Consider the following 26,697-nt stretch of genomic DNA (forward strand, 5'->3'; position numbering starts at 1 on the left):
GTAAAGTTGCTCTTCCTGTAGACTGTCTCTGTTCCTTTCTAGTCTTTGTTACTTTTGGTCTCTCTTTTCTGCTCAATGGGTCCCCTTTAATATTTCTTGCAGGGCTGGTTTAGTGGTCATGAACTCCTTTCATTTTTGTCTGGTAAACTCTTTATTTCTCCTTCCCTTCTGAATGACAGCCTTACTGGATAAAGTGTTCTTAGTTGTGTATTTTTCCATTTTTCCAGCTGTATATTCACCATGCTGAATATATCCTGCCATTCATTTCTGGCCTACCAAATTTCTGTGGACAGATCTGCTGTGAACCTGATCTATCTTCTAAGTTAAGGGCTTTACCCCCTTGCTTCCAGAATTCTTTCCTTGTCTGTGCATTTTGTGAATCTGACTATGATATGTCTAGGTGGTCTTTGTTGAATTTAATGGTAGTTCTTTGGGCTTCTTGGATTTCAATATCTGTGTCCTTCCCCAGATTAGGAAAGTTTTCAGTTAATTTGCTCAAGTATACTTTCTGCTCCTTTTTCTCTATCATCTTCTAGGACTTCTATGTTAGGAATGTTATTACGTTTTAAAAGTTGTTGAGTTCCCTAAGTCTACCTTTGTTATCCAATACTTTTCTTTCCCTTTTCAGCCTCATTATTTTCCATAATTCTATCTTCTGTGTCACTGATTTATTCCTCTGCTTCATTCATCCCTGTTATGGCATCCATTTGGGTTTGCATCTCAGTTTTAGCATTTTTAATTTCAGTCTGACTAGATTTCAGACTAGATCTTTTACCTCTGCAGTAAGAGATTCTCTAGTGTCTTCTAGGCTTTTTTTCAGCCCAGGTAGTATTCTTATAATTGTTTTAAATTCTAGTTCAGATATCTTATATATGGATTAAATCCCTGGCTGTTACTCCTACTTTCTGTTCTTTCTTTTAGGGTTTATTTCATCTTGTCATTTTTGTTTTTTAAATATTTTAATTATTTATTCACAAGAGACCCAGAGAGAGAGGCAGAGACATAGGCAGAGGGAGAAGCAGGGTCCATGCAGGGAGCCTGATGTGGGACCTGATCCCAGAACTCCAGGATCATGCCCTGAGCCAAAGGCAGATGCTCAACCACTGAGCTACCCAGGCATCCCCATCTTGTCATTTTGTCCAGAAAACAAACAAACAACAAGAAACTAGATCCTAGGTGTGTTTTGGTCTGCTTGTCAAAAGAAGCTAGATCCTATTTCCCCTAGAGCTGAAGCTCTGCAGCACTTTATGATCAGTAGACTTTGGTACATGCAAGGGGTTTGTGCTGGTCTTCTGGGAGAAGGGCCTGTTGGGCTCATTCTCAGGCCTTATAGAGATCCATCTGCATGGTGGTGATGGTATGGGTGGCCTTGGTTTAAGTGGCTCCAATCTCCAGTTGGTGGCATTGTTTAGTTCCTTGAGATCAGTCAGTTTTGAAAGGTGGTGAAGGGGGTAGGAAAAAATGGCTTCACTCTGCTCTCTCATCCCTGGACGGGAAAGCTCGTGCCCACCACTATTCAGGAAGCCCTCAGAGAAGAGCAAACAGTCACTCCTCTTGTGCCCCAGCTTCCATCAGACCCCTGCCTTCACCCTGTGTCTGAGATGTTTTATCTCAGAGCACAGCTAGGCTTCTAAACTCCAAATTTTAGGGACCCTCATAACACCATCCCATGCTGATCCTCTTGATGTCTCCCTGCTTTTACTGCTTGTGGCCAGCCCCAGGAAGGCCAGCCCCAGGAAAGCAGTCACAGGACCACAAAGCAGTTCAGAGTTTATGGCAAAGCAGAGCCAAAAGCCAGCATCAAGACTCCTTGCCCTCAGGTGGTGTCCCTGCTCCTATGCCTGAGAACAGTGCAGCATGTTGGTGCCATTCTTTCTTCTGTCCATGGAGAGGCCTTACAGCTACTCCTAAATACACTCCAAACAGGAGAATGGTTTCCCCTTGCAATCCAGAGGATCACCAGACTATCTGTGCCCTCCTTCCCCACAGGAGCACCACCAAGCCAGGTACAACCCCAGTGGTGACAGACTTCTAAAACTTCAGATTTTTGTGCTCCACTGCTTGCAGTAGTCTCCATAAGCAAGGCTCCCTCCCTTCCTCAGCCCCCACAGTTCTTATCACCCCCAAATCAATTCTACAGCTCCTACCCTCCATGATTCTACTTGTGGCCTTGCAGTTTTGTTCTCTTAGTCCTCAGATTGGTTTCCTGGGTGTTCAGAATGATCTGATATTTATCTAGCTATGTTTGTGGGACAAGGCAAGCTTAAGTCCCCCTCTCCTCTACCTTAACTCCCCCTTAAAATGTCATTTTTAAAGGAAAATAATTGTCTAGTTAATAACCTAGTTGCCTGAGGGACTTGGGTGGCTCAGTGGTTGAGTATCTGCCTTTGGCTCAGGTCATGATCCCAGGGTCCTGGGATCAAGTTCCACATCAGGCTCCCCATGGGCAGCCTGCTACTCCCTCTGCCTATGTCTATGCCTCTTTCTCTGTGTCTCTCGTGAATAAATAAATAAAATCTTAAAAAAAATCTACTTGCTTGAGATAAATTAAATTCCAAGTTTCTAAATCCTAACTCTCATCTCATTGAATTAATCTGAATGTTAGGTCCTTTGAAGAAAAGAAAAAGAAAGATGTAGGTCTATGGTGGTGAGTTTAGAAAGAGAATATAGGAAAGAGGATGTACAGTATAATTTGATCCATTTTACTACACAATTTACTCAAGGTATGAAAATAATGAGACAAAAAGAACATTCTGAAAAAGAAAAAAAAAAGCCCCATTTCTCAATCACTCTTCTCATTGGTTTATTAACTTCTTAAATTCCTTGTGCTCATCAACTTCCTAAAGCCATTCTGACAAATTGAGAATTATTTTTATGAGCAGGAAATCCAACTACTTCCCTTAGATATGCTGTCTTCCAGGATTTAGAAATTCTTTTTATCTCTAACGTTCATGATGCAGCACAAATCTACTTCCTAAATAGGTCTTCAGTGACTATGGAAAGTAGCCTGTTAATTTTCAGTAGATTTGTGGTTGTAGTCCAGACTTTTTTTGTTTTCTTTAAAGAAAACCATACCCTAGATTCTAAATTCTTTAGTAATTCATTTGCTTTAACTTTTCTGGCCTTTCAATATTCCTTGCAGTTATTCTCTCTACAACTTTCTGGTAGCTCTTAGGATATGAGTCCCCAAAACCAACATAGTACCAAATGTAAGAAATCATCTCTCCAGTCCCTTCTGTGTAATAGTACATGTATTCCCTAAATTCAAAAATCACCAATTATAACATGTTACCTTAATAAGAGAAGGGTATGGTGTTGCTTCTTTTTCTAATGATAAAATCTCAAAATTTGTAGGAATAAATTCATTCTTCGTTGGAAGTTTAAATTTCCCATTCAGGTCAGCATTTTGCCATTTCTGGATGAATAACAAAAAAACACAAAAGCAATTAAAGTTGAATTCAAAAGTTTAAATTAGTCCCCTTGCTTAATATCTAGGCAAATATTAAGCAGATTAATGTCACACAGCTTTTCTTTTCTATTCCCAAGATCCACTGATGGCTGTTCATGAAACTTGAGCTAGTCTCTCTGTTACTAATCAAGATTTTGTACTTATTTATCTTTCCTTTTTACATATTTCCAAAATGACCAGCTGAGGTTAAGGGGCAATCTGAGACTATAGAACTCTAAGAGATTACTTGGTCCTTATGAAGATCACATTGGCTCTAGCTCCTTAAAGAAGAAAGAATAATCTGTACAGGGATATATGCCTGCAACTGATAGGCAATATATTATTTACAGAAGGATTAAACTTTCAGCTACACTAAGTTACTTGCATGTATGGCATGAAAGCTAGACTAAAGGGGCTTCTTTCACTTCAGGGCTTCTCCTTAAGGTCTGGTCCACAATACTCCCAGATGACCATGTGAACTTTCAAGAGAATCAGTGATTCAAGTATAAAGTCAAGAACAAAGTGGAGTCTTAAGCCTGGATTTTGCAACAGGGTTGATACAACTTGCAGGTTGGATGTGTTCCATGGGCTAGTTCCAAAAGCTAAGTGGGACAGATCACAGGTCAGTGATTGTTGGACTCTTCAAGACTTTTCATTATTTAAAAAAAGAAAAAAAGAAAGAAAATGAGTAGGAAATATCAGTGAGGGTGACAGAACATGAGAGACTCCTAACTCTGGGAAACGAACAAGGGGTAGTGGAAGGGAGGTGGGCAGGGGGGTTGGGGAAACTGGGTGACGGGGGCACTTGATGGGATGAGCCCTGGGTGATATGCTATATGTTGGCAAACCGAACTCCAATAAAAAAAAAAAAAAGACTTAACAGGAAAAAAAAAAAAAAAACAACAACACCCAACTGCCAATAATCTCGGGTTCAATAATTTGGTCTCCAGATGATCTAGCACAGCCTTGAAGCTTCTGCAGGTTCTATTCTGGTCCCTGAGTTTTTTGGCACTGGGACAGTGGGGATGTTGGCCCTATTATTTATGAGTAGCAATTTAAGTCTCCCAAATGGCTGCATAGTAGGGGCTGGGAAACATGTAGTAAACAATTTCACTGCTGAACTCCCAGATAAATTTGGGTTGTTTTTAATTAAGTAAGCTCTATGCCCAACATGGGGCTTCTTAAATTTACAATCCTGAGATCAAGAGTCCTATGTTCCACTAAGCCAGTCAGGAGCACCGCCCACCCCCCCAAGATAAATTTGTTTAAAAAAAATTCTCATTCAGAGGGCGGGCGCCTGGGTGGCCCAGTCAGTTAAGCGCCCAGCTCTTGGTTTAGGCTCAGGTCATGATCTCAGGATTGTGAGATCAAGCCCCACATTGGGCTCTTTCTCTTTCTCTCTCCCCTCCCTCAGCCCCTCCCTCAATTTGTGTGCTCTCTCTCTCTAAAATAAATTTAAAAATTAAAAAAAAAAAAACCCCATTCGGAGCAGGTTTGTTGTCTGTCATGAGAGTTTGGTAAATAAGGATTCTCTTCTGTTTTAGGATTAATTCATGGGAGATTAGCATTGCTCACAGTTTAGCTATATGGATATTTTCATATACAAAAGAGCTCCAGTGATCTCCTTCTGTGTTGTGAACAGGTCAGAGAAGTACCAGCAATGATTTTCTTAAATTATTTCTTCTTTTTTCTGTAAATGTCCATTACTTGTGTGTAACCAGAATCTAGTCAGAGCAAGGCTTTCTGGTGTCTTCCATGAATAAAGGACACAATCTCAAAAATACAGTGACAATGAAAACCAAAAAGAAAAAGTACTAGACATGTAGAGAAGACTCAAACAAGATCTAGACTACTGATGAATAGGGTAACATGCTATCTAAACACACCTGTTTTGAAACAAATTCTAATTCCCTTACCTCAACAAAAAGAGCAATGAGACAATACAAGGCATACAACATAGCACCTCCTAAAGTGAAGACACTGAATCCTAGAGACTGTTCCCTCAGCACAACCATGAGGCTTCTGGTGCCCTGTATTTGTCTTTCAGGATCTCTACTTCCATCTCGTCTGTTTTGGTAGCTTTGCTTCTCTGTGTACTTTGGACTTCAATGACTACATGTACTATGTACTTTGCATGAGACTGGAAGTCTGCTTTTAGCCCTGCTGGCGTAACAGTAACAAGTGAAGGTGGCCATAGTGCCATTTCTTCATGCAGAAACTTTAGCTCTCTATCTTCTTACTTTGCTCAGGACAGTACAAACAGCCATGGGCCATCACTCTCCACACTCTGGGCCGGGAGTTGGTTGATCTAGAGAGCTCATGCTCTATCGCTCACATATCAAGTTTATTCACAGATGTGTAAGCCTTACCTTAATGACTTCGTCTGGTACAGCTTCTTGCTTGTACTGGGTTCCATACCACTCTTCTGTGCGATCAGTCTTTCCTTCAAAAGACTTGGAAACTATTGCAACCCTAAAGGTAAGTGGAAAACAAACAAACAAAAAAAGTCCTATAAACTCATGTTGTATACATATTTTTATAGAACATGACTCGTGAAAATGTAAAGAACACCAAAGAACATGGTGGGCTTCTAAAACTCAGTAAATCTGATAATGCTTAGTCAAAACAGGCAATGAAGTATAGAGGTTTCTGACCATAGTCTCTGTTATCCTTTGGTTAGAGCCCATCATTTTTAATGTGAAAAACTACATGTAGGACTCTTGTGGGTATGCTACTGGCTAAAATTTTTAAAGGAGTAGCTAGGGAAAAAAATGGGACAAAATCAGTTGAAAAATAGTCTTTTAAAAAGCAAAACAGGGACGCCTGGGTGGCTCAGTGGTTTGGAGCCTGCCTTTGGCCCAGGGCGTGATCCTGGAGTCCTGGGATCAAGTCCCACATCAGGCTCCCTGCGTGGAGCCTGCTTCTCCCTCTGCCTATGTCTCTGCCTCTTTCTCTCTCATGAATAAATAGATAAATAAAAAAAATCTTAAAAAAAAAAGGGGGCAAAATAAAGTACTACTTCCCAGGAAGAGCTAAAGCCCAGGGTTAACAAAAATGGCTAAAAAAGCCCCACCCTTGTTGGCTCATCCAGAGATCCAAAAAACCCAAAAACACACTTTCATTATTATTTGCTAAGTTTGTGCTCTATGGGTTTGTTTTTTTTTTCCCCAGCCAGAGACTACCATCAAATATACCTAGTACATGTACATTGGTCTTCATGCTTCTAGAGGTGAAGGAAACGACTAAGAAACCCCTCTCTATCTTCTGGTTTGTTAAAAGTTCTCATTGATAAGAAGGTAGAGACAGCCCAGAAGAAAAGTCAGAAGGGAAAAAAAAAAGTTCAGGGAGAGAAGGTAGAGATAAAATGATGTCAAAAGATACATAAAAAGGAGATTATGAGAAGACTAGCAAAAGCAGTTGTGTACCATAGCAAGACTCCTGTCCCTGTGCAGGATCATCAGAGACATTTCTGCCTCTGCTGCCTTGTAATTATCAAAGTTGGAATTACTGCCCTCCTCTCAGCAGACTCAATTCCAGTCTGGGACTAATCCTATTTGAATCCTTTGGATAAAGGACTAATCTCTTAGCTGATGGTATTGCTGATCTGGCCTAGTTGCCTCTGACCATTACTAGTTCTAAAAAACATGGTAAATAGAATACATTCCATAGAAACACAGGGAGGAGTCATAGGGTCTAATGGATGGAAGAGTTCTGTTGTGTCCAGAAGAAGTGATCCATGTTGGCATTTCGAGAATTCCTTTTGAAGGATATATGTACAGTGTGTATGGAACTCACATGGCCATGTGAAGGGCATGTAATGTTTGTAAAGGACATTCATTCAATACGTAACACAGCCTGCTAAGACTCAACGCTAGAAAGTGTTTCTGCTGGTTTCCTAAAAAATGAAAGAGCTGATTCTCAAGGAGACATCTGAAAATTCTTAGTAAGTAAAATAACCTGATAGGTGGTGTTATCATCTTCTCTCCCATGAGGTGTCTGATTTTGGAAAAGTTTGTTAATAGATGGCTTTGGCCTCCCCGAACGACAATCCATGCATCAGAATAACATACAAGCAAATGATGAGGGGCAACCCGGGTGGCCCAGAGGTTTAGCGCCGCCTTCAGTCCAGGGTGTGATCCTGGAGACCCAGGATTGAGTTCCACGTCAAGCTCCCAGCATGGAGCCTGCTTCTCCCTCTGCCTATGTCTCTGCCTCTCTCTCTATGCATATCTCTCATGAATAAATACAATATTAAAAAAAAAAACAAAAAACAAGCAACTGATGATAAACTTATGAATGCCGAAGCATTCATCTGGCAGTGGACATGGCCCCTGAAACAAAAACATTTTAAACTCTATCCTAAGAGAGAAAGTGAAAAAGAGCAGGGAAAGCTTGCCAGATGCTTTGGCGGATGACTATATGACAGAGAAAGCAAAAGATGCCAGAGGCTGCTCAGTAATGCTCAGGTTAAAAAGGGGAAGAAGAAGGTAGACTGTTCAGGCACAATCCTAAAGGATTTAAATAGCTGTGTGCCAAAGTAAAATGGATGGGTAACATCTGAAATGCTAAGGAAGTAAATATGAAATGAACACAGTTCTCTCAACCAACAAATACTGATCTAACAAAGAGACACCTTTTATAGAACAAGAATTACTGTACCACTGAGGAATTTGAAACTGAAATATACAGTGAGAGATTATTTAAAAATAAATTATAAAAGGTAAGCAGGTGGAGTAACAGAAGAGCAGAGTATATACACCTCAAACCTACATAGACATCTACAAACCAGAGTGTGAAGACTGGAGTCAGGAAGAAAGAGAAGAGAAAGCACAATATATCTAAGTATGCTATGGAGAGGTGTAATACATTTAACTGTAAAGAACTGAGAAACAGATACCATCACATTCTTAGATTATCTACTAGAAATCTAATTATGCTTAAAAATAGTCTTGGCAAGTTTAAGTGTGTGTGTGAGTGAGTGAGTGTGTGTGTGTGTGTGTGTGTCTGTGTGTGAATGCTATTCTTTAATTCTATCCACAAAGAACTGGCTGCTGATGTGGTACTAATGTGGTCCTTAGAAATAGAAGAGAAAATGAACTTTTCTATTCATACTGAAACTTGTAACAGTGAGACAGAAATAGTGGGCTAGAATGAATGCCCACCACTGACTTCAAGTCAGCCACTTAGAAATGTTCAGAGGAAAAGAACAGCTGTTGAAGCTGGACAGGACCCATTCAGAAACAATAAGTACCTGACTACAGACATTAAAAGGCAATATGGTATGCCTTTTATGATGTGAATTCTCATGAGACTTTTGCCAGTAATCTCTGAGAGAGCAAAGGGGGAAAGGGTTCACAGGTAGTTGTGATGAATTCAAAGAGAATTAGTAGAGAGGGTACAGATCTGGCCATCTGGTCAATACTCTGACTCACTTTCTTTGAGATCTTGACAAAATCAGGTAAGATCTAAATTAGGCAAGTCTCTGGGCTTCAGTTTCATTACTTTTCAATAAGTAAGGATTCTAACTAGATGAACTTGATCCTTTCACTAGTAGAATTCTATAATATCATGGTATCAAATCATCTTTTCAAAAGATATATCCCAAAGAAGAAAGAAGGGACAAAAAAAGACTCAAAGCCAAACTTAAGGAATTGTGGCAGGAAGGCCATAGTGCTGAAGAAACTGAGGTTCATGAAAAATGCAAACAAAAAACACCCCACTATTTAAAAGGGTCTCTTAAAGAAAGACGGAATCAAGAAAGGTGAGGCTAAAGGCTTAGAGAATTCAACCAACTTTTATTGAGCCTTTGATAGTGTGACTCTGAGAAAAAAACACAGTTCTTACCTGGAAGGAACTTATAGTCCAATAGGGCACAAGACCTAAAGCAAAATGTGATACACTGGTCTCAGGTTTACAGATGACAGAACTACTAACCTCTTATTTACACTGTCTTTAGAAAACATATAGGTTTTTAAACTGCAAAGGTTGGCCAAACAACAGAAAAAAAGCAGGTTGAAACCCAGTGAGCCAGCCAAGTGACTCAAATGAATTCACATTCACATTCTGATCATTCACATTCTCTGATGCTTATTAGGCAACTAACAAATCCTAGTAGGATCACTGCCCACCACCTTTTAGAAATACTGGAGGATAGGAGAAGAGGCAGAAGATGGAGATGGACAAATGCTCTAATTTTTAGAAAAGGAAAAGAGTGGAGTATAAAAAAAAAAAAAAGCATAAGCCAGTGGTTTAGGCACTGATCTCTCCAAACTTCTAGTCAACCATCAGACTACCAAACATTTAGACAAAAACACAGTTATCCTAGGAACTGCATGGATTCAGCAAAGACTCCACCCAGACAGAGATTTATGTATGACTTAAGAAGGGCCAATCTCTGTAGCCATATTTGTAGGTTTAATATGGCAAAATGGAAACCCCACTGCATGGTACAACATGGATGAAGCTTAAAGACATTAGGCTAAGTGAAATAAAGACACATATGATTCTACTGCTACTAGGTATGTAAGTAGTCAAATTCATGGGAATAAAAAGTAGAATGGTGGTTACCAAGACATGGTAGGAGGGAGGAGAGAGGATGTTTTTTAATGGGCAGTTTCTGTTTTACAAGGTGAAAAAGTTCTGGAGATCTGCTTTACAGCAATATGAATATATTTAACAATATGAATATACTACTGAATTGTACACTTAGAAATGGCTAAGTTGTAAATTTTGTTTTTTACCACAACAAAAAAGACATCCTCTGAACACATACGTGTGGGCCTACTCTGGGCTTTATATTACATTCCAATGATTTCTTTTTGATCCCCAAGTTAACGCACAATGTCATAATTAATGTAGCTTTATACTTAGTCTTCAATCCCATAGCTTGAGTCCTCCAACTTTTGTTTTTACGTTGAAGAGTGTTACAGCTGGGCACGTGGGTGGTTCAGACAGTTAAGCATCCAACTCTTTGTTTCGGCACAGTTAATGATCTCAGGGTCCTGGGACTGAACCCTGTAGGGGGCTCTGCATTCAGTGCAGAGTCTGCTTGAGAGCGTCTCTCCCCCTCACCCCGCCCCTGCCTTCCCCCACACTTGTTCTTGCTCTCTCTAAAATAAATCTTTTTTTTTTTTTTTAAAAAAAGCATGTCACAGCTAATCTAGGTCCTCTGAATATGCCTGTAGGTATTCTGGAATCAGTTTACCAATTTCTAAAAGGAAAAAAGACTACTAGGATTTTGACTGTGATTACACAGAGCCTATGAATCAGATTGGAGAGAATAGCCAGTCTCCCAAGAACAAGGTCTTTAATTTCTTTTGGCACTGTTTTGTAGTTTTGTATGTTGAGGTCTTGCTTATCTTTGGTTAAATTCATTCCTAATTATTTTACATTTGTGTTGCTATGGTAAACATTTTTAATTCTGAAAGAATTACAAATTTATAGGAAATTACAAAAATAATACAGGGAGGTCCTGTGTACTCTTCACCCAGTTCCCTCAGTGGTTACATCTTACACAATTATAGTGAAATATCCAAACTAGGAAATTGGTATTGATAGAATGTATGCGTAGACTTAGTTCATGTCATTTTATCGTATTCATTACACTGTGTAACTACCAATCCTTCTTTTAATTTTCCCATTGTTTTTTGCTAGTACATGGAAAAGTGCAAACAATGGTAACTAGGAAAAAGATTTTGATGGAATAGTTCTGTCAGAAGGATTTTCATTCTTCAAAAACTTCTGCCAGATTGATTTTATTCATAAAATGACCGTTCCAAAAAAATATATTTACTCAATCTCCAAGTTCCCAGAATTTTGGAAATATGTGCTTGACAGAGGAGAAAAATAAAAAATGCAAAGTATGTGCCCCTTAAATACATTCCTCGTATTATTTCACTTTGGAAAATATGGATGAAATTCAATTTTGAGACAGAAATATCATGGGAGGGATCCCTGGGTGGCGCAGCGGTTTGGCGCCTGCCTTTGGCCCAGGGCGCGATCCTGGAGACCCGGGATCGAATCCCACGTCAGGCTCCCGGTGCATGGAGCCTGCTTCTCCCTCTGCCTGTGTCTCTGCCTCTCTCTCTTTCTCTCTCTGTGACTATCATAAATAAATAAAAATTAAAAAAAAAAAAAATTAAAAAAAAAAAAAAAGAAATATCATGGGATAGTTCATAAACCCTTTAGGACTAAACCTCTTCTAACAAGAATATCTCTTGCTATTCTAAGAGCTTCTCCAACTTTTGATCTCCTGGTTAATCACTGGTTAGTGAGAAGGATTCTAAGACTGTAATCTTTACTTCTACTTAAGAAAAAAGAGGGTATCCTCATTTGTTTATTTATTTTTATTTTTTTTTAATTTATTTACGATAGTCACACAGAGAGAGAGAGAGACAGAGAGAGAGGCAGAGACATAGGCAGAGGGAGAAGCAGGCTCCATGCACCGGGAGCCCGACGTGGGATTCAATCCCCGGTCTCCAGGATCGCACCCTGGGCCAAAGGCAGGCGCCAAACCGCTGCGCCACCCAGGGATCCCCCTCATTTGTTTATGAAGCCAGATATATAAACTAATACTTTGGGCATTTGAATTAGGATGAAGCCAGGTTAGGATGATCTATTATTGTATTTTATTCATGATAATGAAATTATGATTTTTTTTAAAGGTTTATCTATTTATTTTAGAGAGTGAGCGAGAGGGAGAGAGACAGAGAAAGAGAATCCATAAGCAGACTCCCTTCTGAGCATGAAGCCCAATGCAGGGCTCAAACCTAGACCTAGGACCCTGACCATGAGATCATGACATGAGCTGAATCAGCAGTTGGATGGTCAAACGAGCTACTTAGGCACCCCTTATTTTGTTTTTTTTTTAAAAGGTCTTCATGTTTTAGAGATACTGCCTCAAAATCATCTGGAATGGAGGGAGGATGAGTGAAGAGGGGTGGTTAAAGATAACAAAGGCTGGTCAGGTACTGATTTGTTGACATCTGCTATTGCTTCATTATACTATTCTTTCTACTTTAGTCATGCTCGATAACAAGTTTAAAAGCATTTTATTCACAATTCCAAATTTTCAGCTTCTAATCATTATTGAAAATTTAGTATTATAGCAGTAAAATCTGTAGAGTGACTCACCGGACATTTTCTGGTCTGAGTTTATCGAGAACCATCTCTATTAAGTCAGGTCTAAATTCTTCCAGCAAATACTCAGCTGTGAGCACTTCTTCTAGGGGATAATACTTATTAAAAGGAAAATAAATAGATAAATAAAATGTGCAAAGCTACTATAAAGTCTAACTTATTAAAGCAAACATATCTCTAACACATTAAATTCATTATTTTACACTCCTACATCCTCCTTCAATTAAATTTTACTCCATTGGGAAAATTTCTTTTCTCTTTTTTAACACACTTGAATCAGTTTCCTGTTACGGATGATTGTGCAGTTAATTCCCAAATACATTTATGTTGCAGAGAGCAAAATCATATTTTTTTTTCAGGAAAAAATGTAGTACTTTTGACTAAAAACTGAATACTTGCTAGTGAAGAAAATTTGATAGTGAAATGCTGAACCTATAGGATTCGTGATATAAAGTACACACACTTTTATAAACAGAATTTCTTATCAAATTTATATGCATAAAATCAGAAAAGCATTTAGAAAGTTGTTGGGGGGGGAATGGCTTACACTTTTGGCTAATAAAGAAAAGTAATATAGAAGATGCTTTTTATCAGTAAGAGCAACTTCCCAATATACTGAGACAGACTGATTCATTCATTCAACAAATATTTAACAAATATCTACTCTGTGCCAGGCAAGAGAAATGATGTCCCTGCTCCCTAAGGAGCTTATATTCTTTTTGGGGGGGACATACAATAATAAGTTTAATAATAACAATATTTCATTTGGGGATTGAGTCTCAAGGCTGAACTAAAACACAAAACAACAACGAATACAGAAGTCAGGAGAGAGAGTAACCAGACCAGTATGCTTAACATAGAGTGTTATATTAGTGTCAAGTGCACAAATAGAGTGATTCAACAATTCTATATATTACTCAGTGCTCATTAAGGTTAGTGCACTCTTAATCTCCTTTACTTATTTTACCCAAGGAGCTTATATTCCAATTGGGAAGGGGGCAGAAAATAAATAGTGTCATTATAGTGATAAGTGCTATGAATAAAAAGGGGGCAGGGCATGACTGGAAGGTCAGGGAAGGTCTCTGTGAGGACACCTAAATGGAAACCCAACTGATAAGAACCCAGCCATGCAAAGACAAGAGAGAAGAGTGTTCCAGGTAGAGAAAACAGCAAATGTAAAAGGTCCCAAAAGGGAAGAATAAACTTAATGCTTTAAGATTAAGCAGCCAGGCAGCCAGTATAGCTGGAGGGGAATGAGAATGGGAGAGATGGGCTGGGGCCAGATCACTTTGTGGGCCAATGTGACATTTTGGATTTTATTCCAACTTTGGTAGGAAACTGCTGAAGAATTTGGCACAGAGAAGAGAAACAGTCTGATTTTGGTTTTGAAAAGATTACTGAGGCTGGAAAAATAAAATATAGTGTGAGACAAGAGGGAAAAAAAGAGGTTTCAAGTAAGAGATTATAATGGCAGTCAAGGCAAGATATAATGGTAGCTCAACTAGGGTGGTAGCAACAGAAATGGAGAAAAGCAGATAATCTATATAGCTTTCACATAATTAGCAACTGACACATTACAGAGTTGAAAAATATTAAAATCCAAGAAGCAAAATACCTCTGTAATGAAAAATGATAATTTTTAGGATGGTGAAAATTAGGATTTTAAAGCACGGTTTGATATCAAAGTTTGCCTAGTTGCTACAAAGTCTGAAGTTTTATACTACAGCTTTAATTTTTATCATTAATGTAGTACTGAAGGTAATATATGCAGGATCATGAGAATACTCTACACACCACTGTATATGTAAAATAGTAAACTTACATGCAATATTCCTGCAATCTTAGAGGTATAGCCCCGTGGCCTCTCTTTATCTTTAAACCTAAATGCAACAGCATTCAAGTCCTGAAATGGAAAATTAATCCAATTACACATAAATCGACTACTATTTAAATTTTTTTTTTTTTTAAAGAAAAGATTCTTTCTTTAGTGTTTAGTTTGCACTATAGGCTTCCTACTTCCTATTTAACTTTATCACAGTTTCTGAAAAATCGTCTATGCTTATTTATAAATGTACAGAACATGAAAATAACCAAAGCAGAACATGATTTCTTTAGCCTAAATTAATGAAACTATTAGTCAAAGAACTAGGAAAACTGTAGAGGAACCCTGCAAGATCAACAGTTACATAGATGATCATATTGTTGATTCATTCGGAGAAGTGCACCCAGATTGGAAGTTACTGTCCTAGTTCACAAGCAGAGGGGATTCCTTTAAACTTTGACTGAAGTAAAAAGGATTTCTCTCATCCTAATTTATGTTTCAGAATCTCGATAATACATTTAAAAGAAGGCTTTAAAATTTTGGAAGGGGTGCCTGGGTGGCACAGTGAGTTTAGCGTCTGACTCTTGGTTTCGGCTCAGGTCATGATCTCAGAGTTGTGGGATCGAGTCCTGTGTCGCTTAAAACTCTATCTCTCTCTCTCCCTCCCTCTACTCCTCTCCTCTGCACACTCTCCCTCAAATATATAAATCTTTAAAAATAAAATAATAATAACAATAATAAAATTCTGAAAGACAGAGAACTTTTGTTTGACTGAAAAATAAATAAATAGGGCAGCCCGGTGGCTCAGTGGTTTAGTGCTGCCTTCAGCCCGGGGCCTGATCCTGGGTCCCACGTCGGGCTCCCTGCATGGGGCCTGATTCTCCCTCTGCCTGTGTCACTACCTCTCTCTCTCTCTCTCTCTCTCTCTCTCTTATGAATGAATGAATAAATAAATAAATAAATACATACATACATGCAGGCAAGCCAGGCTTTCCCATACAAACAATAATAAAATCACTTTTAAGAACACAGTCATAGGGCAGCCTGGGTCACTCAGCAGTTTAGTGCCGCCTTCAGCCCAGAGTGTGATCCTGGAGACCCGGGACGAGTCCCACGTCAGGCTCCCTGCATAGAGCCTGCTTCTCCCTCTGCCTGTGTCTCTGCCTTTCTCTCTGTGTCTCTCATGAATAAATAAAATCTTTAAAATTGGGATGCCTGGGTGGCTCAGTGGTTGAGCATCTGCCTTTAGCTCAGGGCATGATCCTGCGGTCCCAGGAACGAGTCCCACATCAGGCTCCCTGCATGGAGCCTGCTTCTTCCTCTGCCTCTGTCTCTCTCTCTCTGCATCTCTCATCAATAAATAAAATCTTTAAAAAAATAATCTTTAAAATAAATAAAGTTCACTATAGGTTTTTGTCAGCAGATCTGAAAATAACAGGTTCATGAAGCTTCATGCAAACAGTACGGTAAGCCCTGATAGACACAAGCTCAAGAAACTGTTGGCTTCTTTCCATCTGAGGGATAGAAAAACAATTCCTTTTTCCTTCTGAAAAAAAGGCTACTTGATGCGTTAGCCTTTACTTGAGACCCAGGTAGCCAATCAGAGCAGTACAACTAAGTTTTAACTAAACTACTATGCACTGAGAGATTTTAGAGTTTAAATAACAACAAAAACCTCCAAAACTTTAAAGGTTTCACTGGGCCTTAAATTTAAATTAATTCATATGTATAGGTTTTCTGAAAATTTTCCTCAAGAAAAATTTTGGTGAAACAAAATTACCTTGCACTCTTGGAAAACCCATTCTTGAGGTCCTTCTGCACGTAACTTCTGAATGTATTGAAACATGTGCAAAATTATATCTTCAACGTGTACTGGAAAAAAGGGGCACACTTCAAAACCATTTAGTCCTTGAATCTTTCAAAGCAGTGAGCTCACCCCTAAGGTAAAGTCAGGTAAGTACAAATGGAGTCTTCACTTCCCTGAAACTGGTTTTAGGGTCCCACACAAGGCCCTCCAGCCTCCGGGACATGTAACAGAAGGGACTTTGGGATAGTCAATGAGCCAATGAAAAGCCAAGTACAACATAATAACAAATCTTTAAGGAGGAAAAATCATCCATAAGACGAAGGCCAAGTTGCACATGAAAAATATGATGGATGAATTATATAAATTAAAGGTTTTATGGCTTTATAATATAAAACAGATCCATGGCATTAAGACACTTTTAAAAATGTATCATAAGGCAATTTTCATTCAAAACCAAAAAGGTCCATACTTACATAATCCTTCCTCAGTCAAGTCCACATTAATGATAAAAAACATAAAACCTCGGGCTCCTTCCTTCTGTCCACCAACAAGAGTATTTACCCAGCCTATAACATTCAAAGGAAATCAAAACAGGATTTTATGTGTGGCTTAAGATTTATTTATTTATTTATTCAGAGAAAGAGAGAGAGAGGCAGAGACACAGGCAGAGGAGAAGCAGGCTCTATGCAGGGAGCCCGACGTGGGACTCGATCCTGGGTCTCCAGGATCACACCCCGGGCTGCAGGCAGTGCTAAACCACTGCACCACCGGGGTTGCCCGTGTGGCTTCTTTTAACACAAGAATGTTATTTTCAATTCATGCTATATGTTCCCAAGATATCAGAATGAACCACTTGCAGAAAAAGAGCAAAAAAATCAGTTCAGAAAAACCATTTCAGACACTTAGAAGACTGAAGTGGTTTTGTTTTGTTTTGTTTTGGGTTGGACGGTTTCCTCAAGACTCTTCCAATCAGTTCCCAAGGGAAGAGTAGAGTACTGTGCTTAAGTGTTACATAAAAGCAGAGCCTGAGTTGAGAGGGGCCTTGGGAATCATCTATTGACTAGATGCTACTATACCCTCTGGTCTGATGGATAAGAGCAGGCAAATAAATAATGTGTACTGTCATTTCGCAGAGATGGTAAAGAATATCCAATATGACCTTTTACTTTTTAAACCTCTCTGTTATTTAAAACACATAGCAAAGGGGTGCCTGGGTGGCTTAGTGGTTGAGTATCTGCCGTTGGCTCGGTGTGATCCCAGAGTCTCTGGGATCAAGTCCCACATCGGGCTCCTCACAGGGAGCCTGCTCCTCCCTCTGCCTGTGTCTCTTTCTCTCTCTCTGTCTCTCACATGAATAAATAAATAAAAATCTAAAAAAAAATGTAGCACAGTATCTTTTGAAAAATCTAAACTTCACTGCAGAATACTGAAGGGTAAAACAAATTATGGGGGAAAAAAAACAAAAGCACACTAACAACCAGCACCCTCACTCTCCCGTAAACCCAAAACAGTCTCATCTAAAAATGTTACTTCACGAAAAAATATTTAAGAGAAAACAAGAGCCAGAGTAAAAGGAAAGACTTACCCTTTGATTTAAGTTCTGATAACAGACTTCCAGGACCTTCATGACCAATTAGATGACCAAGATAATGGCCAGGATTTGATTTGTAGTATTTCTGAAGGTCAGGTATGGGAAATGTCACATAAAGATTCCTAATATCCTTAATGGGTACTATTTTGTAAAGTTGCTGGAAAAAAAAACAATCAAAAGATTAGCTGCTGTATCAACTCCTACCTAATGAATAATATAAACTATGAAGAATACAGATTTTCATGAAGAATACCAAATTCAAAAGAAAATTAAGTGCCAGAGAAAACTGTACTGACCACAAAGAATAACTGGCTCTTTCTAAGTGGAATTTCATTACAGTCGCAGTATAGCCCATGTCTGATCCCCTAGACCATGCAGCTCAATATACTTGCCTTCTGGCACTGGAGAACAGCTTCTGCAGTTTATCAAGACTATAACTACCAAAACTACTTTTATTTTTTTATTTTTTCCAAAACTACTTTTAGCATGCAAAGATCAGATATATATTGTTATCTTTTTGGTGATACATATCCCTAATAAACAGAAACTGATCTGATTATCCAAACAAGTATTAAAAACTATATAAATAAAACTTTGAAAATTTTTCATCTACTCTAGTAAACTAGACATATATTATGTCCAAAAATTAAAAAAGAAAAATATTATAAATACATGCACTTTATTTTTTTTTAAGGTTTTATTTATTTATTCATGAGAATACACAGAGAGGAGAGAGAGAAGCAGAGACACAGGCAGAGGGAGAAGCAGGCTCCATGCAGGGAGCCTGATGTGGGACTCGATCCCAGGTCTCCAGGATCACACCCTGGGCTGAAGGCGGCGCTAAACCACTGAGCCACCGGGGCTGCCCCATGCACTTACTTTAAGATGTTCTTCTTGGAAAGGGTGTTCAGGAAATTCTGGCAATGGGACATTTTTGTTCTCAACTTCAGAAAATAGCTTTACCACCAGATTAGTTAAGTCGTCTAAGGATTCTGTAAGAAAACAGACAATGAAAACAATCTTAACATGAAAGTATTTAAAACCTCAGTATCCTCTATATACATATAAAATCACTACATTGTATACCTTAAACTTATGCAATATTACATATCAATTTTATTTCAACAAAGCTGGAGAAAAACTGTATCTCAATAAAGCTGAACAAAATGTTAGGATCTCATGAAAAATCTTAGGAGTATTAAAATAGAAAATCTACAATTTTTTAAAACTGCATCTGATAAAGTTGAAGCACTCCATTCAATCCTGCCAGTGCCTATATAACTTCTAAAAGCTAAGCAATATTGATAATTATATCTGACACATTCCTAGCTCTTTACAATTTAAAAAACTGTTTCACAAATGTTATCTTGCAATAAATTTAAAACACGTATTAAAAATAGAAAAATCGGCTGCATTTGGAAAACTATTTGATCAATTGCCAAAAGGCACATACTAAAGCATCAGCTGGTAGATTATACTTACTTTATAAATAGACACAATCTAAGCCCATTGTTAAAAGTCAAATGTTAGAGTTTGAGTGATTTTGAGGGGGAAAAGTAAATAAAATGGTGAAAAGTGAAAAGAGTCTTGGGTAGGGAGACTAGAGGACTTGGATCCTAATCCTGGCTTCACCAACCTTATCAACTGACTACTTGGAAAACCTGGTTAACCACTTCTGGTTCTGTAAAATGAGAACACTGGGTAAGATGATCACAGGTCTCTTCCAAGGTCTAACATTGTATGATTCTGTATCAAAATATGCCAAACTCATTCAAAGACTTGTAATTGTTGGTAGAACTACATGGCCACTTAAGTTATTCTGTGTTATCACCTACCTATATTTTTTAAAGTTATACTTGAAAAACTTATAAAGCTGTATGTATAGTATGTTTACTGCAGTGCTGTTTATAACAAAAACTGGAAATGACCTAAACATCTATGAGCATGTGAATATTATGAAATGTCTACACATTAGAATTTTATGCAGTCATTAATAATGGAGAGATCTCTGTGCTGATACAAAAAATATCTCAAAGCTCTATTAAATGAAAACTGCAGGCAATCTCAGTTAATTTTTTAACAGGCATACCTATATATATGAATAAAATTCCAGTTTTGGAAGTGTAACAAGAAATTACTTAAGGTGAGATTTCTGAGAAGGCATTGTCATCACAAAGGAAAAAAAAACTTGATTTACACTTCATACCTTTCTATGTGGAATACACTTTTTTCCATGTACACCTATTTCTATCATTCAAAAAATGAAAAAAGGAAAAAGGTTCCTCCCCCTCAAAGTAATCTGTCTTTCCAATTTGGGGCTCAAACTCATGAACTCTGAGATCAAGAGTGGCATGCTCTACTGAACCAGCCAGGTATCCAAAAGGTTATCTTTTTATAAACAAGGTAACACCTCACCTTGATTCTGTCTCTCCAAGAATAGGTTATTTATAAAAAAAAACACTGATCAATTGTTACCATCAGGAAGCATTTGGATCAAATAAGAAATTTCTCTTAATATTCTAGGGCCCATTTGGAACTTTTTCATGAACTCTCCAGAGAGTATTTAATCACTATTTGAGATTTGGATTTATATAGTATGAAATTCTCTAGTAGAGACTACTAGGCCTATGAATATGGCATTTGCACTTTACTTATAAAATGTACATATTTTTACTTCAATTTTTTTGACATGTATGCAGGACCTCAAAATGTCCAGAGCCACATACAAGGCAGACGAGTAGCTGCTTATTATATGACAAGTAAACTCAGGAATGGAGTGGGTATATTTGGAGCAAGAAATGGCAGAGATATCTTCATGCACAGATGGAACATGTGACTTGAAACAAGGGCAGTAAACAAAGACTTATCAACCTGAGGTGCTGGCAACAGCGGGGTCCTTTAGAGCAAGGTTCTACCAGGTGTGCCTTTCAAGTATTTCTACCTTAAAAGCTTAAGTTAACAATGTAGCTTTTTTTTTTTTAAAAAAGATTTATTTATTTATGATGGACACACAGAGAGAGAGAGAGAGAGAGGCAGAGACACAGGAGGAGGGAGAAGCAGACTCCATGCCGGGAGCCCGACGTGGGACTTGACCCCGGAACTCCAGGATCGCGCCCTGGGCCAAAGGCAGGCGCCAAACTGCTGAGCCACCCAGGGATCCCAACAATGTAGCTTTTTAAGGTAAAGCAGCTATACTATGCTGTAGTCTGTCTTCTCCACTACACAGTGAGTTACTGGAGTTCAGGGAAAGGAGTCCCTTTCATCGTTACATCACGAGGACTTGGCAATCCCAGGGTCTGTACTTGATAGTTACCTATTTGCCAAGTTTCCAGGTAATTAGTGCTGCCACAACTAGAGGGATGGTCCCGTGGGAGAACAGAGAAAAACTTTTGTCCCTTTGTGACAGAGATCCTTCCACATGGTTACTCTTTTCTCTCCCCTCATCCTAGAAGAAGGAGCGGATTTTCTATTAATCCTCTGAGAGATCCTGTTTCCTCCTCATAACTCTTGTAGCAAGGACACCTCTTCCAGGCCCCTTACCAATTCCACTGAACTTAGCACACTAAGTTCACAGTCACACTAGGAGAGTGACATGTATATAATCAGAGAACTGAAACATCTTTTAGACACTTATTCTGTCACTTCCACTAAACAGAACACGGAACACAGGCCTCCTACCTGATTCATCTGTTGTCATCATTAGTTGCCCAATAAGTGCTTATGGAAATCAACGTTTTTTTTGTCTCAATACAACATAGACAAAAATATTCTCAGGACTTAGGCTCTAAATACCAAGTGATATTTAACACTCTAGAACTAGCTACCATTAGCAAGCACACAGAATTACAGATATACTTTTTATTTTGTTGGCATCACTCTTTGGATCAATTTTATATCCTGGTTCTTATTACCAACTTAAAATATATATAGTTGCTTATTTTCTGCTTACAAACTAAAATTTGTCAAAAGTAGAAAACCAACAACAAATGTAAAAAGAAGGAGACAAAAGTCATCATAATCTCATGATTATGGGATGCTAAAAGTAGGTACCCTTTATGGAGCATTTGCTACGTGCCAGGCACTATGCTGAACACTTCTGCATTATCTTGATTAAATCTCATAAAAGTTATGAGATAGCACACCTCCATTTAAAAAATGTAAAAACGGGATCCCTGGGTGGCGCAGTGGTTTAGCACCTGCCTTTGGCCCAGGGCGCGATCCTGAAGACCCAGGATCGAATTCCACGTCGGGCTCCCGGTACATGGAGCCTGCTTCTCCCTCTGCCTATGTCTCTGCCTCTCTCTCTCCCTGTGTGCCTATCATAAATAAATAAAAATTAAATAAACAAACAAACAAACAAATAAATAAAGTAAAAACTAAAGTTCAGGGATCTGAAGTAATTTTATTAGCTCGAGGCCACACAGCTAAGTAAGTGGTATATCTGGAATTCAAACCCAAGCTGTTAGGGTCTAGAGCATGAGTTCTTAACTACTTTTATCATATTAAATTTCTAGTATGTGTTTTTCTATTTTGTTGTATGTCTATACCATATATGTATATTATAATTTTTTATGAATCCCTAAATGGGATCATATAGTACATAGTTTTTTTACAGTGCTTGTGTTTCTATTGGACATATTAAGAATATTTTCCCATTATTAAAATGCTGCCATTAAAATTGATTCGTTCAGTATATATTTACCATGTGCATATGATGTGTCAAGAACTAACTCAGACAGTCAGAACAAAGCAGTGAACAAAACAGCTTCTATTCTCAAGTAAATTACTTTCTAGTACGGTGAACAATGATAAATATTTAATATTTCAGATGGTGATAAATGTTGTAAAGAAAAATAAAGCAGATAGGAGAACTGAAAGTGGGAGATGCAATTTTCTATAAGATGCCCTATTACATAGTTATAACATCATTATTTAACCTATCTTCTATTAATGATCAGACCATTTCTAACTTTTCACTAATAAGTATGATACTGACAGAAACATCTTAGCGCATCACCTTTTTGAATAAATCTGGTTATTTCCTTAGATTGCATTTCTTGAAGTAAAAACATACTTTTTAAGGGTGATGTACCTTGCTAACCTGTTCTCCAGAAAGTCTAGAGCAACTGCATAAATTGTTTATACCGCCACCAATACAAAAGTGCACTATTCCTCTGAGTATTACTTAAAAACAATAACAAAATTATGGTAATTTAACAAGTGGAAGCACTATACTGTATCCAGTTAATTTGCATTTAAAAAGTCAAGCCCTTATATAGAAGCAGCCCAAGTGTCCACTGAGAGATGAATGGATAAAGATGATGTGATACGTGGTATGCATACACAATGGATTATTACTTAGCCATAAAAACGAACGAAATCCTGCCATTTGCAACACACGGATTGGACTAGAGAGTATAATGCTGAGTGAAATAAGTCAGAAAAAGACAATTACTATATGATATCACTCATATGTGGAATTTAAGAAACAAAACAAAGGGGGAGAAAAAAGGAGAAAGACAAACCAAGAAACAAACTCTTTAAAAAAAAAAAAAAGATTTTATTTATTTATCCGAGAGAGAGAGAGAGGCAGAGACACAGGCAGAGGGAGAAGCAGGCTCCATGCAGGGAGCCCGACGTGGGACTCAATCCCAGGTCTCCAGACCACGCCCTGGACTGAAGGTGGCGCTAAACCGCTGAGCCACCCAGGCTGCCCAAGAAACAGACTCTTAATGGCAGAAAACAAACTGATGGTAACCAGAGGGGAAGTTGGAGGGACAGGTGAAGTAGGCAATTGGCATTAAGGGGTACACTTGTCACGATGAGCACTGGGTGATGTATGGAATTGTTGAATCACTATATTCCAGAAACTAATACAACACTGTAAATTAACCAATTGGAATTAAAAACTTTAGAAAAATAAGACTAAAAAATAAGAAGATAGACAAGAGTCAATTTGCTGTTTATATTCCAAATCATTTTTCCAGTGTATCATCATCTGCCTCCCCCCCCCCCCATCATTTGCCTTTTAATCTTATTCCTAGTTTTCTGAATTGTTTTAAGGTCAAATCTGCTCATCTTTCCTTTTATATCTCCTTTCTTTGCTTTTATAGGTTTATAATACCTACTAGTAATTTATATTTTTCTCAGGTCTCCATTTTAAATCATCTATACTCCTTTTTAGAACACAGAGTTAAAAAGAAGAAGAAAAAAAAGAACACAGGGTTAAAAACAAAATTCCCCCCTTCATATATTCTCCAACAAGGAGATCGTTTTCAAAAGCCTCTGAGCAGATAAAAGGCCGTATCTTTTATCCTTCTTACAATATTTTGAAAGAGCCAAATGGAAAACTTAGATTATCTAATTCTATGAAAAATCTTAAGGATTCTTACCTCGACCTAACACACAAATAGCCATTAAGTTGGATGAATAATAAGTAGAGTGGAATTTCAGTAGCTCTTGCCTGACATCAATGCCTTCTTGGTTTGGTCGAGTCTCTAAAGTGTATTTGTTACCTAAAAAGGAAGAAAAACATTTCTTAGCAAAACATAAATATGTAGACTTTAAAGTTATGGAATTATTACTGACATTGTTATAAAGTAAACTTAAAAACCAGAGTTCAAGCTAACACACATAATGATTAGTTAATATGTCTGAATGTATGTGGAATCAACAGGAGAGAAGAGTACAAATTAATAACATTTTAAACTACAGAGGGTTTTCCCTCAGGAACCTAAAGGGCTTTATGAAAATTATACACCTTAAAATCCCTCTGAGATAGAGGTATGATGAGCACTTATAGGACAAAATGAGATCTACGTGGCCTCCATTCACACTTACTTTAAGTTTCAATTCCCTATGTGCTCCATAATTAATTGAAGAAAGTCACGGAGGGATCTTTTCGGAAGTTGCCAAGTTATTTGTGGAAAGAAATGTACTATTCTTGGCTGAAACATTAAATTTGTGATGTGAATGAATTCTCATGGATTTGATCTAGACTGGTAAAAATAGGGTATGATGCTAATTTTATAAGTCTCAAGCAATGTGTAATATACATATATATGTATATATATATACATACATACATGCATATATATAGGTATACATACGTACCACTGAGAGCTCTTACGAAATCTAATAAGTAACTCAATTAGGGCAAACTATGCAAGTCAATAGCAAATGGTCACAATCTCTAAGTACTACCTTTCTAATAAAAATCCTGTAGTTTAGGGAATTCAGAGAGAGAATTCTAATGATTGGTGTCTCCCTAAAAACGGCATTTTGACTAGAAAGATCCTAAAATCTTGCATAGAAACTTTTATTGTTGTTCCTGCTTACTCTACTAAGTGGTTGCTATCGTTCATCTGCAGAGATGAAACTATGACAGAACACATTCTTTATATATTTTCTTTCCTTGGGTCATTATAATGGCTGTACTGAACTGGCATTGGAATCCCCTCATTAAATTGGGTACCTAGAGAGAACCACCAGATGGCGTTCTTAGATCTAGTCTTTAGCCTTGTAGAGCTGCATAATACTGAGCCAAGATTTCATGCCTGAATGCTTGAAACAACAGATGTAGCGTGTGCAAGCAACAGCCTAGCAAGTGCCCATTAACTTTAGTCACAAAGTGATCAAATGTACTCAATATTCACTAGCAGTAGCCTGCTAGTCAAGTTTTCAGGTTCTTTTTTTTTTTTTTTTTAAGATTTTATTTATTTATTCATGAGAGACACAGAGAGAGGCAGAGACACAGGCAGAGGGAGAAGCAGGCTCCATGCAGGGAGCCCGATGTGGGACTTGATTCCAGGTCTCCAGGATCATGCCCTGGGCCGAAGGCAGGTGCCAAACTGCTGAGCCACCGAGGCATCCCAAGTTTCAGGTTCTTAAATAATTCTCTCAGCTTCTCACTAAAGATGCAGCTCAATTCCAGATTTGCTCTACTTGAGGTCCTGAGACATCCTCCGACTCAACTGGAGAGATTCAGGTGCTCTTAAAAATATCCAGAAGAGGGGGCACCTGGGTGGCTCAGTCAGTTAAATATCTGCCTTCGGCTCAGGTCGTGGTCTCAGTGTTCTGGGATTGAGCCCCGCATTTGGCTTCTTGCCCTGGGGAGTGGGGGGAGTCTGCTTCTCCCTCTTTCTCCCTCTGCTCCCCCCCCCACTTGTGCTTGCTTTCTTGTTCTCTCTCTAAAATAAATAAAATCTTAAAAAAAAAAAATATCCAGAAGAAAAAGCAACCTGCTGGGTAATGATTTCAAGTCCTTTCATATTAAGGTAAACTCTTCCTTTTCTAACTGAAAATTCTAAAAACCTCAATTCCAGAGGTACGAGTCTTTATAGTTTCCTTAGTTATTTACACTGCCAAGCTCAGATTCCTACAATATGTGAACTAAGAATGACATACCAGGGTACTCAAGTTTGGAGAAATTAAGTTTTATTTCAACAGACAATCAATGTGATAGTGTGAGATCAAAATCAGAATTTTAGTCTAAATGTGACCTGATTTGCCTACCCACAATCACGCCAATGTTCTAGGTTTAAAAAAAGCTTAAACTTCATATCAAAGGTTATGAAGACTGAGATCATGGCCTCCAACTAAACTTAAAAGTTCCTTCAGGTTGGCCAGTTCTAGAACATTCTGCTTTAATTTTCATGCTCCTGGGATGCCTGGGTGGCTCAATGGTTTAGCATCTGCCTTTGGCTCAGGTGTGATCCTAGAGTCCCTGGATCAAGTCCCACATCAGGCTCCCTGCACAGATCCTGCTTCTCCTTCCTCTGCCTATGTCTCTGCCTCTCTCTCTCTCTCTCTCTCTCCATGTGTGTCTTGTGAATAATTTTTTTTAAAAAAATGTAATTTTCATGCTCCTGAATATCCTACCATTTTATCCT

At 38.3% G+C, this 26,697-nt stretch overlaps 1 protein-coding gene across 6 annotated transcripts in view; it reads right to left on the reverse strand.

Moving 5' to 3' along the window:
- IDE (insulin degrading enzyme) overlaps positions 1-26,697 on the reverse strand; it is a 138,376-nt gene that overhangs the window by 38,253 nt on the left and 73,426 nt on the right. For all 6 annotated transcript variants that reach the window (XM_055334393.1, XM_055334396.1, XM_055334392.1 and 3 more), the window contains exons 5-13: positions 24,199-24,321; positions 18,686-18,798; positions 17,801-17,963; positions 16,689-16,781; positions 16,189-16,280; positions 14,409-14,489; positions 12,581-12,684; positions 5,818-5,920; positions 3,293-3,415 (exon numbers count right to left, since the gene is read on the reverse strand). In XM_055334393.1, the coding sequence (XP_055190368.1) occupies positions 3,293-3,415; positions 5,818-5,920; positions 12,581-12,684; positions 14,409-14,489; positions 16,189-16,280; positions 16,689-16,781; positions 17,801-17,963; positions 18,686-18,798; positions 24,199-24,321 (995 nt within the window). The remainder of the gene's footprint in view (positions 1-3,292; positions 3,416-5,817; positions 5,921-12,580; positions 12,685-14,408; positions 14,490-16,188; positions 16,281-16,688; positions 16,782-17,800; positions 17,964-18,685; positions 18,799-24,198; positions 24,322-26,697) is intronic.

The sequence above is a fragment of the Nyctereutes procyonoides genome, unplaced genomic scaffold, assembly GCF_905146905.1.
Source record: "Nyctereutes procyonoides isolate TBG_1078 unplaced genomic scaffold, NYPRO_anot_genome, whole genome shotgun sequence".
Lineage (NCBI taxonomy): Eukaryota > Metazoa > Chordata > Mammalia > Carnivora > Canidae > Nyctereutes > Nyctereutes procyonoides.